The following is a 15,823-nucleotide window of genomic DNA, read 5'->3' on the forward strand; positions in this document are numbered from 1 at the left end:
GAGGTCTTCTAGGTCTTCATAGAACTGATCAATTTCAACTTCTTCGACCTCAGTGGTAGGGGTGTAGATTTGAATTGCTGTGTTGTTGAATGTCTTGCCTTGGAAACAAACCGACATCATTCTGTCATTTTTGAGGTTGCACCCAAGTACTGCATTTTAGACTCTTTCGTTGGTTATGAGGACTACTCCATTTCTTCTATGGGATTCCTCCCCACGGTAGTAGATATAATGGTCATCTAAATACGCCCATTCCCATCCATTTTAGTTCACTGTTTCCTAAGATGTTTATTCTTGCCATCTCCTGCTTAACTACATCCAATTTACCTTGATTTGTGGACCCTAATATTCCAGGTTCCTATGCAATTCTGTTCTATACTGCAGCAGATTTTACTTTCATCACCAGACACATCCACAACTGAGTATTGTTTCTGCTTTGGCCCAACTGCTTCATTCTTTCTGGGGCTGTTAGTAGTTGTCCTCCACTGTTCCCCAGGAGCATACTGGACACCTTCAGACCTGGGGAGCTCATCTTTTGGTGTCATATCTTTTTGATATGCAGCTATGAGCCGTGCTCTGTAGGGCTACTGCATATGGACAGGTCATAGCAGAGAGTTTTGACAAAACGTGATCTACTAGAGGAGAGAATGGCAGATCTCACCAGTATACTTGCTGTTAGAAATTCATGAACTGTATCAAAAAAGAATGTACATACCTTAATTTAAAAACGCATTATTGCTAAAATATGCTAACCATCGTCTGACAACATAGGGTTGCCACAAACCTTCAGTTTGTAAAATTGCAGTATATGCAAAGCACAATATAGCAAAGGTATGCCTGTGGTGACCTGTCAGAAATTGTTGGCCAGCTCTAATCTGAGAATGACAAAGCACTTTTTGGTCAAGGATCATGTGTCTAATGATTGCACCTGTATGACATAAGAATTTCTTTCCAATATGGAAAATACCTCATCGTTTCTGTTTTAGGTGGACCAAACAGAAATGTGACTGTGAATCAGGCGCCTTCCTCAGGAGACTGGGGCTTACCGAGCTCAAAGGCCAGCCGCATGGAACCTGTGAATTCAAATGCCATGGGAAGACCAGGAACTGATTACAATGCTTCTTTACCCAGACCTGCCATGGGCGGCTCGCTGCCTGCCATGCCACTTCGGTCCAATAGTGTCCCAGGTGCGAGACCGGCGATGCAGCAGCAGCCGCAGCCGCAGCCGCAGATGCTTCAGATGCGTAAGTAGCTCCTTCACAGGAAAGAAAGCTGGATGTTTTAGGCCAACTTTTGCCATTGACTTATTTGAACATTTATCCCACCCACCTTTTTTTTTTTTTTGCTCCCCCAGGGCCTGGTGAGATTCCCATGGGGATGGGGGTCAGTCCTTATGGCCAAGCAGCACCATCAAACCAACCTGGTTCCTGGCCAGATGGCATGTTGTCCATGGAACAAGGCCCTCATGGGACCCAAAATAGGTGGGGCTTTATTAAGTGGCTCTATAGAGAATGGAAGGAAGCATTGGATTATCTAGAAGAGGGCTAGAGCATAGGAACAAACCTGGAAGAGAATGAGAAAAACTATGAATGAGGTACTCATTGCCATCTGTGTGTAAAATAATGCCGAGACAGCAGGCGGTGGTCTTCACTGGAGAGGGAAGAGACAGCACTGTATTGTCAGCCATCAGGACTGCTGAGTGGTCACGCCTGGAGCTTCCATGTGCCACAGTTGTCTCTCGTAATGAAACAGTCCTCTTCCATGCAGAGGGGGATAAACTAGCACTAGTTTCACAAGATAAATGGTGCTCAGAGGGTGAGCCTTGGTTTTCTGAAAAGTTCATTATTAAAGATTGGATAATTCTTTTTTAAAATTGTTTAAAACATTTCAGGGATGAAGGTGGAAGTAAAATAAAGCACTCTTCTATTTTTGTTTAAGCCTGTATTTCATTTTTTAGCTTGGTCAGTAACTCGTTTGCATGAAAGAGGCCACCTGTCAATGTCAGCTCTAACTTGAGTTCTACAATAAGCAAATGAAAATGAATTGATCTGTTGAAAAGATGGAAGTGTAATTACATGAGTTTATTAGCTTGATTGTTTTTCTGCTCTGTGGAGAGCAAATAGTTTCATCACGGAATTTTTCTGAGGCTGGATATGTTGTCTAGCTCCATGCTCCTGTAATATGTCAGAGAACTGTGGCATTGCTGTGGGTGTGTGGGGCTTGTCAGTACCTGCGCCCTGTGTGCCATGTATGAAACAAAGTTATTTTGGTAGATCCCCAGACTCAGTTCAGCATGTCTCCCTTTTTTCCCATTCTTTTGTTGATTTTTCCAACCTGCAGGTATCCTAACTGTCACTTCTATTCTAATAGGGTCTTGAAAACACTGCCCTCTTCATTCTTCCCATCCTTCTCCCTGCCCCTGCCAAATCTCTGCTGTCCTCTAAATACCAAGGGATCTAGCAGTTACGTTTTGGTGGTGGGGTTGAAAGTTGTAAGCTAGATGTGGTAGTTGAAGATGACCTCGTGAGGTTTAAAATGGTGGGTCTTGAATTTAAATTGATGCCACTTGTTATATTCTGCTGTTCTGTTAGCTTATAATTGATACTTGTATCATTTGAGTTATTGCATGTTAAAAATACTGTGTGGGGTTATTTTGCTTTTTTTCCCAAAGAGAAAAAGCACCATTGAAGTTGATTTCATGTCTCTTTTTAGGCCAATTCTTAGGAATTCCCTGGATGATCTCCTTGGGCCACCTTCTAACCTAGAAGGCCAGAGTGATGAAAGAGCATTGTTGGACCAGTTGCACACACTCTTGAGCAACACAGATGCCACAGGCCTGGAAGAGATTGACAGAGCTCTGGGCATTCCTGAACTTGTAAATCAGGTAGGTAGCAGTACCATGGGAGTAGAAGTTCATGTGTGTGTGTGCATGTGTGTGTGTGTGTACCATAGAAGTAGAAGAGTGAGTGTGTGTGTGTGTGTGTGTACCATGGAAGTAGAAGAGTGAGTGTGTGTGTGTGTGTGTGTGTGTGTGTGTGTGTACCATGGAAGTAGAAGAGTGAGTGTGTGTGTGTGTGTGTGTGTGTGTGTGTGTGTACCATGGAAGTAGGAGAGAGAGTGTGTGTGTGTGTGTACCATGGAAGTAGGAGAGTGAGTGTGTGTGTGTGTACCATGGAAGTAGGAGAGTGAGTGTGTGTGTGTGTGTACCATGGAAGTAGGAGAGTGAGAGTGTGTGTGTGTGTACCATGGAAGTAGGAGAGTGAGTGTGTGTGTGTGTACCATGGAAGTAGGAGAGTGAGTGTGTGTGTGTGTGTGTACCATGGAAGTAGGAAGAGTGAGTGTGTGTGTGTGTGTACCATGGAAGTAGGAGAGTGTGGTGTGTGTGTACCATGGAAGTGGGAGAGTGTGTGTGTGTACCATGGAAGTAGGAGAGTGAGTGGGTGTGTGTATGTGTGTGTGTGTACCATGGAAGTAGGAGAGTGAGTGGGTGTGTGTGTGTACCATGGAAGTAGGAGAGTGAGTGTGTGTGTGTATACCATGGAAGTAGGAGAGTGAGTGAGTGTGTGTGTGTGTGTGTGTGTGTACCATGGAAGTAGAAGAGAGGGAGTGTGTGTGTGTGTGTACCATGGAAGTAGGAGAGTGAGTGTGTGTGTGTGTGTGTGTACCATGGAAGTAGAAGAGAGAGTGTGTGTGTGTACCATGGAAGTAGAAGAGAGAGTGTGTGTGTGTGTACCATGGAAGTAGAAGAGAGAGAGAGTGTATGTGTGTGTGTGTGTGTGTGTACCATGGAAGTAGAAGAGCATGAGTGTGTGTACCATGGAAGTAGAAGAGTGTGTGTGTGTGTGTGTGTACCATGGAAGTAGAAGAGAGAGAGAGAGTGTGTGTGTGTGTGTACCATGGAAGTAGAAGAGAGAGAGAGTGTGTGTGTATACCATGGAAGTAGAAGAGCATGTGTGTGTGTGTACCATGGAAGTAGAGTGAGTGTGTGTGTGTGTGTACCATGGAAGTAGAAGAGTGTGTGTGTGTGTGTGTGCGCCATGGAAGTAGAAGAGAGTGTGTGTGTGTGTACCATGGAAGTAGAAGAGTGTGTGTGTACCATGGAAGCAGGAGAGTGTGTGTGTGTGTGTGTGTGTGTGTACCATGGAAGTAGGAGAGAGAGAGAGACAGAGTGTGTGTGTGTGTGTGTGTGTGTACAATGGAAGTAGGAGCAAGAAGTGTGTGTGTGTGTGGTGTGGTGTACCATGAGAAGTAGGAGAGAGAGAGAGACAGAGTTGTAGTGTGTGTGTGTGTGTGTGTACAGCATGGAAGTAGGAGAGAAGAGAGAGAGAGTGTGTGTGTGGTGTGTACAATGGAATAGGAGAGAGAGGTGTGTGTGTGTGTAGTGTCATAGGAAGTTAGGAGAGAGAGAGTGTGTTGTGTGTGTGTGTGTGTGTGCTGTGTCCATGGAAGTAGGAGAGAGAGTGTGTGCTGTGTGTGTGTGTACCATGGAAGTAGGAGAGAGAGAGAGACAGAGTGTGTGTGTGTGTGTGTGTGTGTGTGTACCATGGAAGTAGGAGAGAGAGAGTGTGTGTGTGTTTGTGTACCATGGAAGTAGGAGAGAGAGACAGAGAGAGAGAGAGAGTGTGTGTGTGTGTGTGTACCATGGAAGTAGGAGAGAGAGAGTGTGTGTGTGTTTGTGTACCATGGAAGTAGGAGAGAGAGAGAGAGTGTGTGTGTGTGTGTGTGTGTACCATGGAAGTAGAGAGAGTGTGTGTGTGTGTGTGTGTGTGTACCATGGAAGTAGGAGAGAGAGAGAGAGAGTGTGTGTGTGTGTGTGTGTGTGTGTGTGTGTACCATGGAAGTAGGAGAGAGAGAGAGAGTGTGTGTGTGTGTGTGTGTGCGCACCATGGAAGCAGGAGAGAGTGTGTGTGTGAGTTTATGTGAGGAGCCACGTCCAACAGAGCTCTGGGCGTTCCTGAACTTGTGTATCATGGAAGTAGGGGTGTGTGTGTGTGTGTGTGAGAGAGAGAGAGAAGCCATTATGATAGCACCTAATCTTTACTTTTCCTTGTGATAAAGCACTGTGTTCATGGATATGAGCATTAAATTTAGAAAATACTTTTTAATTGTGATAGAACATCCAGCAATCTGCTGTTTTATAAAGATGTCACATTTTAGGCAACCACAGAAATGATCCAGTAAAACCACTATACAGTTTTTAAAATGCTGCTTTTTGCTTATGTTAGTTGAATCCTTATTTTTATAATTAACTTCTCTTTACTACCTGGCAGACAAGTGTGTACTCTGAGGAGGCAGACTTTTTGTGGTAAACAAAACCTGTTTACAGTGGTAAATCTGTGAACATCTCAACACCACCATCTCCTATTTGCAGTTATCTGTTCAGCCGTATGAAAGTATGCCATTTATGAATATTTTTTGAAACACAAATTTTGTAGTGGATCTTTTCATATATAGGATGCATGTTTGGGGGCACTGTTTCAGTCTGTGTGTTCAGTCATAAGCAGGCAGTGATCCTTGGTTCTCAGGCTTTTTTAGGGAAACAGAGATGTATAAAAACGTGTATACTCTAATGTGGCAACACTTTAGAGACCTTTTTAAAGAGCGGGTGAGAAACACAGAGCAGGTGATGTCCTCCTGCAGGTGGGCACCAGCCACCTGTGACCCTGCTGGGGAGGAGCAGTGTCTTACTGGCTGAGGGAGGGCGTGAGGGTCACTTGAGGACCAAGAAACTAACTGCCACTAGGATTTTACTGAAGCTGAAAATAGCTTTCTTTGTCCTCACGATAAAATAGTTAATGGTGCTTACATAAAAATCTGACAATCACAAAAGTCCATATGTTTTTAAAAAGTTGAACATCCTCCATAATCTTGGCACAGAGAGTCATAAGTAACTTTTGAGTGTATATATAAAACAAGAGAGTAAACTGAATATACTTTGGTAGTCTGTTTTACCTTAAGAAAGTCATCGTCAGTCATCTTTTTTGTTTAGTATATACATCTTTAATGGTCAAATAGTATCCATTTTATTAAACACTATTTAACCAGTTATCTACTGATAAAAATTTAATTGTTTCTAAGTATTGTTATAATTCTGTGAATTACTTACATCTTGTTCATGGAGGCTGTTTTCTTAGCCAATTTCAAGAGAAGCTGGGTTAGAGTGCTTGTTTTAGAGGTTTGTCTACACACTCTCAGGGGGTTTTCTGAACGACTGCACAGCTTTCCTACAGCAGGGTGTGACGACTGCAGTCCGTCGCCCTCACCAGCACTGCTGGCCCGGCCCACGAAGATGAGAGAACCCATGGTGTGAATGAGCAAGGGGCTGGACAAGTACTGAACATGATTGTTCTCTCCAGTCCTTCCCAGTCTAATGGCCAACACAGATTCTTATTTTAAATCATATTTATCTGTTTAGCAAGATTGAACATATTTTGTACTTTTTGGCGATTGAGATGTGTTTAATAGTTCCAATGGGTTTTTATTTTGTTGATCTCAAATGGTGCTTTTTGTTTAGCTGTTGATTTGCTTGTTGATTCCCAGGTGGCTCAGCTGGTAAAGAATCCGCCTGCCAAGCGGGAGACCTGGGTTTGATCCCTGGGTTGGGAAGATCCCCTGGAGAAGGGAACAGCTACCCACTCCAGTATTCTGGCCTGGAGAATTCCATGGCCTTGAGAATTCCTGTAGTCCAAATGGTTGCAAAGAGCTGGACACGGCTGAGCGACTTTCACTTTTCATTTTCCTTTGTTTAACAAATACTTGTCTTTTGTATGCCAGTCAGCCTTTTCTTGGAGCCTGAGGAGCAATAGTGAACAACTTAATTTCCTGCTCCCTGAGCTCAGGCGTGGGACCACGCTGATAGAAGTAGACATGATGAAGGAGAAGTTACGAGGAAAGGCACGTGATGCTATGAGACCCTTTTATTTAAGGAACCTTTTCTTAGGGTGGGGCGGGATGTTAAAATTCCTCTAAAAAGCATGTTTGCAGGATGACGTTAGCAATGTATTGTAAATAGTTTGCCAAGTTTCTTTTAGCAGGAGCTTGTTTATAGTTCATTCTTTAGTTTAAAAATGTTTCTGTTTTCAAGTCCAGGTTGATGAGATAAGAGATTAACGGGGGACTGATTCGAACAGGAAAGGTTTTTCTGGAGAGATGACATACAAGCTGATATCTGAAGGATGAGAAAGAGCCAGCTAGGCAGACAGCTTAGGGGAAGGATAGTCCAGAAGAAGAATGGCTAACTCAAAGGTGCTTAGCTAGGGAAGAGCTTGCGGGTTCTAGGAAGTGGCTGAAGTTGGTGAGAGCAAAGAGGAGTGTATTAGGAAGCCATGAAAGGATTGTCAGCAGAGTAAGGATGAATCCAATCTTCCTTTTTTTATTTTTTAGCAGAATAATCTGTTTTTAAATTAAAAGTAAAATGATAGAAAAATATGCTTATGGAAGAACCACAGTCCTTTGCCCCACTGGAAGATAGTGAAACTCACCTCTTTATTTTGATAATATTTCTAAGAAATATGCTTACGCAGCTATTTCTTTTACCAACTTCATTCTGTCTATTGATTCCTGGATTTGAAAGTTGACTACATGTTTATAGTCCCTTATCTGAACTTGGGTGTCAGATATGCTTTGAAATTGAGGAATTTGGGGATTTTAGAAGGATAGAATTGGTACACTATATATTACAAAATACTCTTTATAAAGTTTCGAGCAGTACTATAATTTTGGGGCAGTAGCCTGTGATCAAACGAGCTAATAATTCTACAGCAAAATACATAGTCACACTAAGTGGGATATTATAGAGATTATATATTGCTTCATACAGGCTCAGGCCAGGTTTTGCTGTAAAATACATTGGGTTTTAATGAAAAATGTTCAGTCTTTTTTTTTTTTAGAGCTTAAAATTTCTTTTGGAATTTTAGATAAATTGTATATCAGTATTTATATCCTGTTCCTCCAGTAAGCACCCCATGCCTGTACCCACTGAATACACATAGGCACATACAGTCTCTACCCTCAGTGTAACTGTGTCAAAAATTCTAAGTTGAAAATAATTTCCTCTTATGAAAAAATAGTTCCATAGTTTCTGGCATCCAGTGTTGTCCTTGAGTCATATTCCAGTCTGATTCCTCTACTTTTGTGTGCTACCCGTTTATTCTCTTTGGAATTATTTAGGAACCTTTTCCCTCTGAAATTCCATGATTCCTTGTCTTGGTATGGGTCTCGTTTCATTCATTCTGCTGTGTATTATTAATAGATAGGCAGATATTCCCTTTGGTTTGGGGGCATTTTAAGATATTTCTTCAGTGATTTTAATATTTTTTTCCCTGATCTTCCTGGGATGTCTGTTGACATGTTGAGTGTTACATGGGTTTCTGTAGTGGCTTTTTATTTTTTTTTAATCTTCTGTACTTTTAAGTTACTTCCTGTTTGAGTCATTTTGATATTCAAGAATGCAGGATCAGTTGTCTTCACTGAAAGTGACTAACTAGGGGTGGGGAAACTGGCCTTTATTTTAGATCTCCCCAAATTGCAGCATGTTGAGTTGTCATTGCCCCCATCCCCCATACAGAATTTTATATAGATTTTCTAGAGAAGACTCTTTCTTCCCTAGAAATTTTTAAATTACCTGGTTGCATTTTGGGAGCTGGGATGGGTAGGCAAGTTGATGATCCTGTAGTGCTTAAGATATAAAATTCTAAAATATAAAATTTTACTAGCAATTATAAGGATCTAAGATACCCTGTTTTCATTCCCTGCCCTGCTCCTGCCCTCTTCTGGGCTTGGTGTCCCTGAACCAAGGCCTTGTGGAAGTAGGTGGAAGATACGGCCATTTGGAGCTGGGGGGCTCCCCTGCTCTGTGCTCAGACTCCTAACCAGCCCCTTGTCTGGGTGCACTCCTTGACCTTCTGCCGTCCATAGTGGAGTGCTGCCCTAGCTCCATCGGAGACATTGACTCGGGCCTCAAGGGCGTTTTCTCTGCCGGTAAATGGTGTCAAGTTTCTCCTTTCTGCCTACCAGATGCCTATTCAATTTTTTTATCTTGTTGCCGTCAATATTCTCTCTCTCTCTCTTTTTTTTTTTTTTGATAAATACTACCATTTAACTTGTTTACTGTCATTTCAGCAGGGGTAGCAAGAGAGACACAGGTGTGTTATCTTAATAGTGTGATTTACTTTGTAAACAGAAATGTTAGATCGCTGTCTAGAAGAGGCACAGAGAAGAGGTGTCTTGGGAAGAGTCATGGCAGTGGACTGATATGAAGAGAAGCCTATCTGATATGTCACGGAGGAGAAGCTGATAGGACTTGGGCTGTGTGTGCACTTGTGTGAGAAGGAGACTGTGAGAAATCAAGGCCTGGCATTTAGTTCTGGGTGCATGCTGTTGCTGTGGAGTGAAGATTGAAGGAGAGTTGGGCTTTTTTGTTTTTTTTCCTGTAGGAAGAACTGTTGATAATCACTCCTTCTGTCCTCTACATGTTAAGTTTGAGATGCCTGGGACATCTGGGTAAAGATGTTGAATGGGCTTCTGTGTGAGCACAGTTAGAGTCCAAGGCCCTGGAGCTAGAGACAGGCACTGGACCGTTGTCACCAGTGGGAGAGAATACCACAGTGGGGAAGACAGCAAGAGAAAGAGGGCCTGGGGCGGATGAACTCTTCACAGCCCTCCAGGGAGAGGCCCGAGAGGGCTGAGGTGTGCTTTAGGACGGGGCTGGTGAGGGTGTTGACTGCACACGTGGCGCTCCGTGCTTGAGGGTGAGGAGGTAAAGCCAGCGCCGCGCCTGCCTGGCCTTTGCCAACATGCAGGCTGTCCCCTCCTCTGGAGGGCTTCGTTTTTCTGCTGGGTGTTACTTTGTATGTGTGGTTAGCATGCAGAGAAGTGGTACCTGGCACATACCACTCAATAAATACTTGTTGAATTAATAGGTTTCTTTCTTCTCAGGTACAAATAGTAGTGGACGACTGAATACCTTTAAGTTTTGTTCATGTGGTGACTACACCCTGGGGGACATAAACTGTTGTTGATTTACCTGTCTCTACTAAATTTACCTCTTACCACCTTCAAAAACACTCTTGGGCAGAGTACATGAGAATTCGTTGTTGGTACAGAAATCTTGTTTGGAAGAAACAGTGTTTCTCCAGGTACTCGGTACTTTGTTGATATTTGGCTCAGAAAATATTCAAGCGTCTCTCTGTGTGGGACGCTGTGCTCCATAGGCACTAGGACACAGCCATTCAAAGATGGCATGGTCTCTGTTCTCGTGGAACGAACTTCAGACAGTAAGCTTGATTTTGGTGTTGAAATCCTGCAGCACCCGTCCTCACATACATTGACTTTATTTTTCACCTCTTTTAGTGGGTTTGGTTTCTGTTGCTTCCCTATGTGTACTTCACAGTTCATTTATGTGTTTGATGTTTAGGGACAAGCTTTGGAGCCCAAACAGGACACTTTCCAAGGCCAAGAAGCAGCAGTAATGATGGAGCAGAAGGCAGCATTATATGGGCAGACGTACCCGGCGCAGGGGCCTCCGATGCAAGGAGGCTTTAATCTTCAGGGACAATCACCACCTTTTAACTCGATGATGAATCAGATGAACCAGCAAGGCAGTTTTCCTCTCCAGGGAATGCACCCTCGGGCCAACATCATGAGACCCCGAACAAACACTCCCAAGCAACTTAGAATGCAGCTTCAGCAGAGGCTGCAGGGCCAGCAGGTAACCAGTCACACGCCCATTTCCCTTTGCTGCTTCCTCTTCCGTTTTCAGACTATTCTTCCAGCTCCTGCCACTGGCTCTCTGTCCTTCCTCAACTAAAGAAACTCCTTTTGTTTTCATTGCTGTGTAACATTGTATCTGTATGGACGATTCCTTGCTAGGGAGTGGTCGTACTAGAATTGGATACCTTTCTGTAAGAATATTCTACTGTACAGGTTGAAAAATAAAAAATACCAGGATTGCTCTCAGGGGAGAACAGTGTTTCTTGATGGCTTCATAGCCTTAGAGATAGACAGTTTTTATTATTAAAATGTCCTTACTATTAATAGACAGGTATTGAAATCTTATTGGCTTCCCTGAGCTCAGTTGGTAAAGAATCCGCCTGCAGTGTGGGAGACCTGGGTTCGATTCCTGGGTTGGGAAGATCCCCTGGAGAAGGGAAAGGCTGCCCACTTCAGTATTGTGGTCTGGAGAAGTCCATGACTGTGTATATAGTCCATGGGGTCGCAGAGTCGGACACGACTGAGTGACTTGCACTGCACTCTGGAGCCTGATTGATGTGAGCACTCGCTTTAAAGAGCCTCTGCTTTTTAGATATGTTATAAAACTTGAACTCTCTTAATATCTTTTCCCATTGTCCCTTAGTTCGTAACAAATTTTTAGGGATTTAGTTGTTTATATTTTTTTGTATCTTGAGTGTGCAGAGTTCTTAAATGTGGGGAAACTGAACCACATAAGCAGATGAATGAACTGAGAATCTAGCAAGCTGAGGACTCTTGCACTGATGTTCCCTAAAGTCAGTGTAGCTACTCAGGAGAGCTGTGTTAATGCATTCACGGGATCCCTTTACTTCTTACAGTTTCTTTCTAGTAAAAAGTACCTAGGAAGAGGCAACAGAAGTAGTTTTCTCCATTGTTACTTTGATCAGATTAAAGCTGTTTCCCCAGTGGCCTAAATTATGACTGAGAAAATTGACTTTGTAAATCCTTTGAGTTTCTGTTGAAGATACTCCTTAAGGTGTAGAATTGCACTTTCACTTTTCTTCCTGATGCTGAACATGAAAGCCTCCTGTGCTGGCCAGGGGCTTTTCAGCACCAACCTTTTTGAAATGTGAGAGTGTACTGGTTCAGCTTAGCCATAACTTAGCCAGGTTAATGGGTTTAGAGGTGTTGTCACGATCTTGCTGAGTGGTGCTGAGGGTGTAGATAGTTGTTTTGGCCTCATTAATGAGCTCCACTTGCACCCTAACCACCCTGTCTCTCCCCAGTTTTTGAATCAGAGCCGTCAGGCACTTGAAATGAAAATGGAAAACCCCACTGCTGGCGGGGCGGCGGTGATGAGGCCCATGATGCAGCCGCAGGTCAACTCCCAGGTGAGGATGCGTCTCTGTGCTCAGGGCTTGGCCCCTGCTTGACTCTCAGGAAATATTTATTAAACAAAGATAGTGTACAGTCTCAAATTCCTTGTGTAAGAAACCATCCCAGGGTCCTGTCACACTTTTCTTCTTCCCTTCATTTTTTCCTTTTGGTTACTAGAAAGAATCAGAGGAAGAGGTTCTTTTTTTTTTTTTTTTGAAACTACTGATTGGTGTTTTTAAAGTTAATTCCCTTTGTGATCACATGCTATGTTGTGAAACTGCTACCACTTACTTTTTAGGGATTGAAAATAATATATCTGTAAACTTTTCTCTGTTCCTGGATTGTGAAACTACATGCTCACTGGGTAGAATTTGATATAAGAAATCTAAAGAAGAAAAAAAAAAATTCATAATCCCGCTCTCCATAACAGTCTTTGAGATCACTGATTTCCCATGGTCGGAGGGATGTTCTTAATGGTCTCTGCCTCCAACCCAAGCTGGACACTGTATTAAGGCATTTCCATAATGTGCACAAGACTACATGAAAATCCCTTATTGTGGTTTGAAATACTGTTAAACATCAACTGTGAAACTGCCTAGTTTTCACTCTCTTAGGCGTGCTTGGAAGTACCAGTACCTATATATTTTCTTGATCATCAGACATTCTGTATCAGCTGAGCTAGGATATTTTCTAAAAAGGTGATTAAGTTTTGCTTTTTGGAGATGATCTCTCCTAGCTGGCAAATCAGCTTCCTTGTTCAGTGCTTTGATGATGTCATCTCCTTACCTTCTCTGTCAGAGATTTAGAGAGACTCTAAGGCCTTCAGAAGTGGATTCCTGCTTCTTTGTGTAAACTGCACTCCTTTGCTTTGTTTTTGGCTTCTCTTTTGTTTCTCCCCCAAACAGAATCTTATTCCTGCCCCTTTGCTTTATTTCACAGGTTTTGAGAAGTTTGTCCTCAAATTCTACTCCTAAATATTCTCTCACTTTGAGGACTGTTTTCTAACTATGTTTAAAGCCTGATGACTTGTCTGCTTTCATCCACTGTTGTTGTTTAGTGCTAAGTTGTGTCTGACTTTTTTGGAACCCCACAGACTGTAGCCTGACAGGCTTCACTGTCTGTGGGATTTCTCAGGCAAAAATCCTGGAGTGGGTTGCCATTTCCTTCTCCAAGGGATCTTCCCAACCCAGGGATTGAACCTGCTTCTGCTTGGCAGGTGGATTCTTTACCACTGAGCCACCTGGGAAGCTGCTTTTGTCCCCTAGCCCCCAATAATACCGAGGTCCCTGTTCTGCTCCCCCAACACCCACCCCCATACCGAGTCAGAAAGCTGTTACCATAATGAGAATTGGACATTTCCTTTTTTCTAGTGATAAAAGCATTGGATGGTTTTTCCTTGATACCTAATGTGTTCTGGGTGCACCATACACATGAAACTGGCTGACTCTTGCTATACGTGTGTAATTGTGTTCTTTTCTCTGGTGTTAGCAGGGTTTCCTTAACGCTCAGATGGTCGCCCAGCGCAGCAGAGAGCTGCTGAGCCATCACTTCCGGCAGCAGAGGGTGGCGATGATGATGCACCAGCAGCAGCAGCAGCAGCAGCAGACCCCGGCCTTCAGTCCACCTCCCAATGTGACTGCGTCTCCCAGCATGGACGGGGTCCTGGCCGGGCCTGCCATGCCGCAGGCTCCACCCCAGCAGTTTCCATACCCACCAAATTACGGTATGCTCGACAGTGATCATGTCTACCCCCAAGTAACATTCCTGAGGACGTAATGTTCACTAGCTAGTGTTGTATGTTAAAAACAAATGCTAGGCACTCTCCTATTATTTCATAAGAGAAACAGATTAACTAAAAATAGCAGAACAAAACTCTACTTGAATGCACAGGTGATTGTCATTGAGGTAGATGATCGCTCAGTAGCTGATGTTTCTCCCCCTTGGTCTTGCTTTTTTCACTTCCTCACATCTTAATTTGGAAGAAAGCCTTACTAGGACATCGCCGCCCCATTGCTGAACAGTGAGAGGAAGGCACTGTGTAGGCTTTCTGAGTTCCTTTCCTTGATGGCTTGGGCATATTAGTTACAGTCATGCCTCTCTGAGGTTCCAGAAACATGAAGGAGTGGGGCTCGAGGAATCTCTTGGGGAGCTGACATTTGAGGGGCATCCCTTGGCCAGGGACAGCAGCCCTGTGCTCTAAAGAGGGCTGGAGGGCAGAGGGCCGTGACCTGGTGTCCTTGTGTCCGAAAGCTCACTGGGGTGGCTGCCCTTTGGGGATCCAGGGTGGAGGGATGTGACCTGGTGCCCCTTGTATCAGAAAGCTCGCTGGGGTGGCTGCCCTTTGGGGGATCCAGATGGGGGAGGGTCTGTGTGGGAAGCTTGTTGCTCTGGTTGTCACCTTGGGGAGAAGCAAGAATTACTGACAGGCAGCATCTATATACCTTATACTTAACCACATTCCCCCACCTTAAAAAAAAAAAAAGAACCTCAAGTTTCTGTAGAAAGCTGGTATTCTAGGGAGGTAGCGTTTGAGCTGGAGAAGGAAATGGCAACCCACTCCAGTGTTCTTGCCTGGAGAATCCCAGGGACGGGCAGCCTGGTGGGCTAACGTCTGTGGGGTCGCATAAAGTCGAACACGACTGAAGCAACTTAGCAGCAGCAGCAGCGTTTGAATGTTGTAATTTCCTTTTCTTTCTTTTTTAAAGGGATGGGACAGCAACCAGATCCAGCCTTTGGTCGAGTGCCTAGTCCTCCCAGTGCAATGATGTCATCAAGAATGGGTCCCTCCCAGAATCCCATGATGCAGCATCCTCAGACCACACCCATGTATCAGTCCTCAGAAATGAAGGGATGGCCGTCAGGAACCCTGGCCAGGAACAGGTGAAGAGCAGGGCCTTCTTTTTTGGCCGTGTCACCAGGCTTGCAGGATATCAGTTCTCTGATCAGGGATCAAACCCAGGTCCTGTGCAGTGAAAGTGCAGAGTCTGACCACTGGACTGCTGGGAAATTCCTAGAACAGGACTTTCAAAGTCAGCCACTAGAATGTGCCAAAAGTTCAGGCAATTAGTCTCTGTTTTGCAGCCAAGCCTGTTTGGATGGGGAGATCCAAAGGCCTGGGCTGATATTAGAGAGTGTTATTCGGCTCATCCATTCTGAGACACCTTCCTACTGTGTGCATATCCACAAGGGTATGAGCACAGACAACTGTGAAAGGGAGAAGACAGGCTGTCCAAGTCTTCTCGCTCATGTTCTCTGCTTAAGCACAGCAACACTGACAGAATTGTGGTGGTCTCTGTGTGCCTGTCCTTTGTTTTGAAAATGACCCAGGAGGTAATGTCCCACTTTTCTTTACAGCAGCTTTCCCCAGCAGCAGTTTGCCCACCAGGGGAACCCTGCAGCATACAGCATGGTGCACATGAACGGCAGCAGTGGTCCCATGGGACAGATGAACATGAACTCCATGCCCATGGCTGGCATGCCCATGGGTCCTGATCAGGTACGGGGTTTTGTTCCTTCCCTTTCTTAACATTTTTTCCCCTGTTCTCTGGAGAGAACCAAAGCCTGAACTATAATGTAAAGGTCCTAGGTAGGTTTTTAACTTGGATGTTTAACTTAAAATATATAACCCTTGAAAAAACTTTTGGTTTGAAGGCATTGGGCCATTTGATACTTTTAGAAACCTGGTATCTAAGGACTGAATCAGTCAGCCAGAGCCATGTGGCAAGCCATCCCTGGAGACGTAGGGATTCTTTTCTGTTGG

At 44.0% G+C, this 15,823-nt stretch overlaps 1 protein-coding gene across 6 annotated transcripts in view; it reads left to right on the top strand.

Moving 5' to 3' along the window:
* The window catches only part of NCOA3 (nuclear receptor coactivator 3), a 127,422-nt gene that overhangs the window by 108,163 nt on the left and 3,436 nt on the right, over positions 1-15,823 (top strand). For 3 of the 6 annotated variants that reach the window (XM_043480023.1, XM_043480028.1, XM_043480024.1), the window contains 8 exons: positions 984-1,241; positions 1,352-1,478; positions 2,710-2,881; positions 10,412-10,705; positions 11,973-12,077; positions 13,552-13,786; positions 14,769-14,943; positions 15,418-15,559. In XM_043480023.1, the coding sequence (XP_043335958.1) occupies positions 984-1,241; positions 1,352-1,478; positions 2,710-2,881; positions 10,412-10,705; positions 11,973-12,077; positions 13,552-13,786; positions 14,769-14,943; positions 15,418-15,559 (1,508 nt within the window). The remainder of the gene's footprint in view (positions 1-983; positions 1,242-1,351; positions 1,479-2,709; positions 2,882-10,411; positions 10,706-11,972; positions 12,078-13,551; positions 13,787-14,768; positions 14,944-15,417; positions 15,560-15,823) is intronic. The other 3 variants (XM_043480025.1, XM_043480029.1, XM_043480027.1) reach the window with 2 other exon arrangements.

This window comes from Cervus canadensis, chromosome 10 (assembly GCF_019320065.1).
Source record: "Cervus canadensis isolate Bull #8, Minnesota chromosome 10, ASM1932006v1, whole genome shotgun sequence".
NCBI lineage: Eukaryota > Metazoa > Chordata > Mammalia > Artiodactyla > Cervidae > Cervus > Cervus canadensis.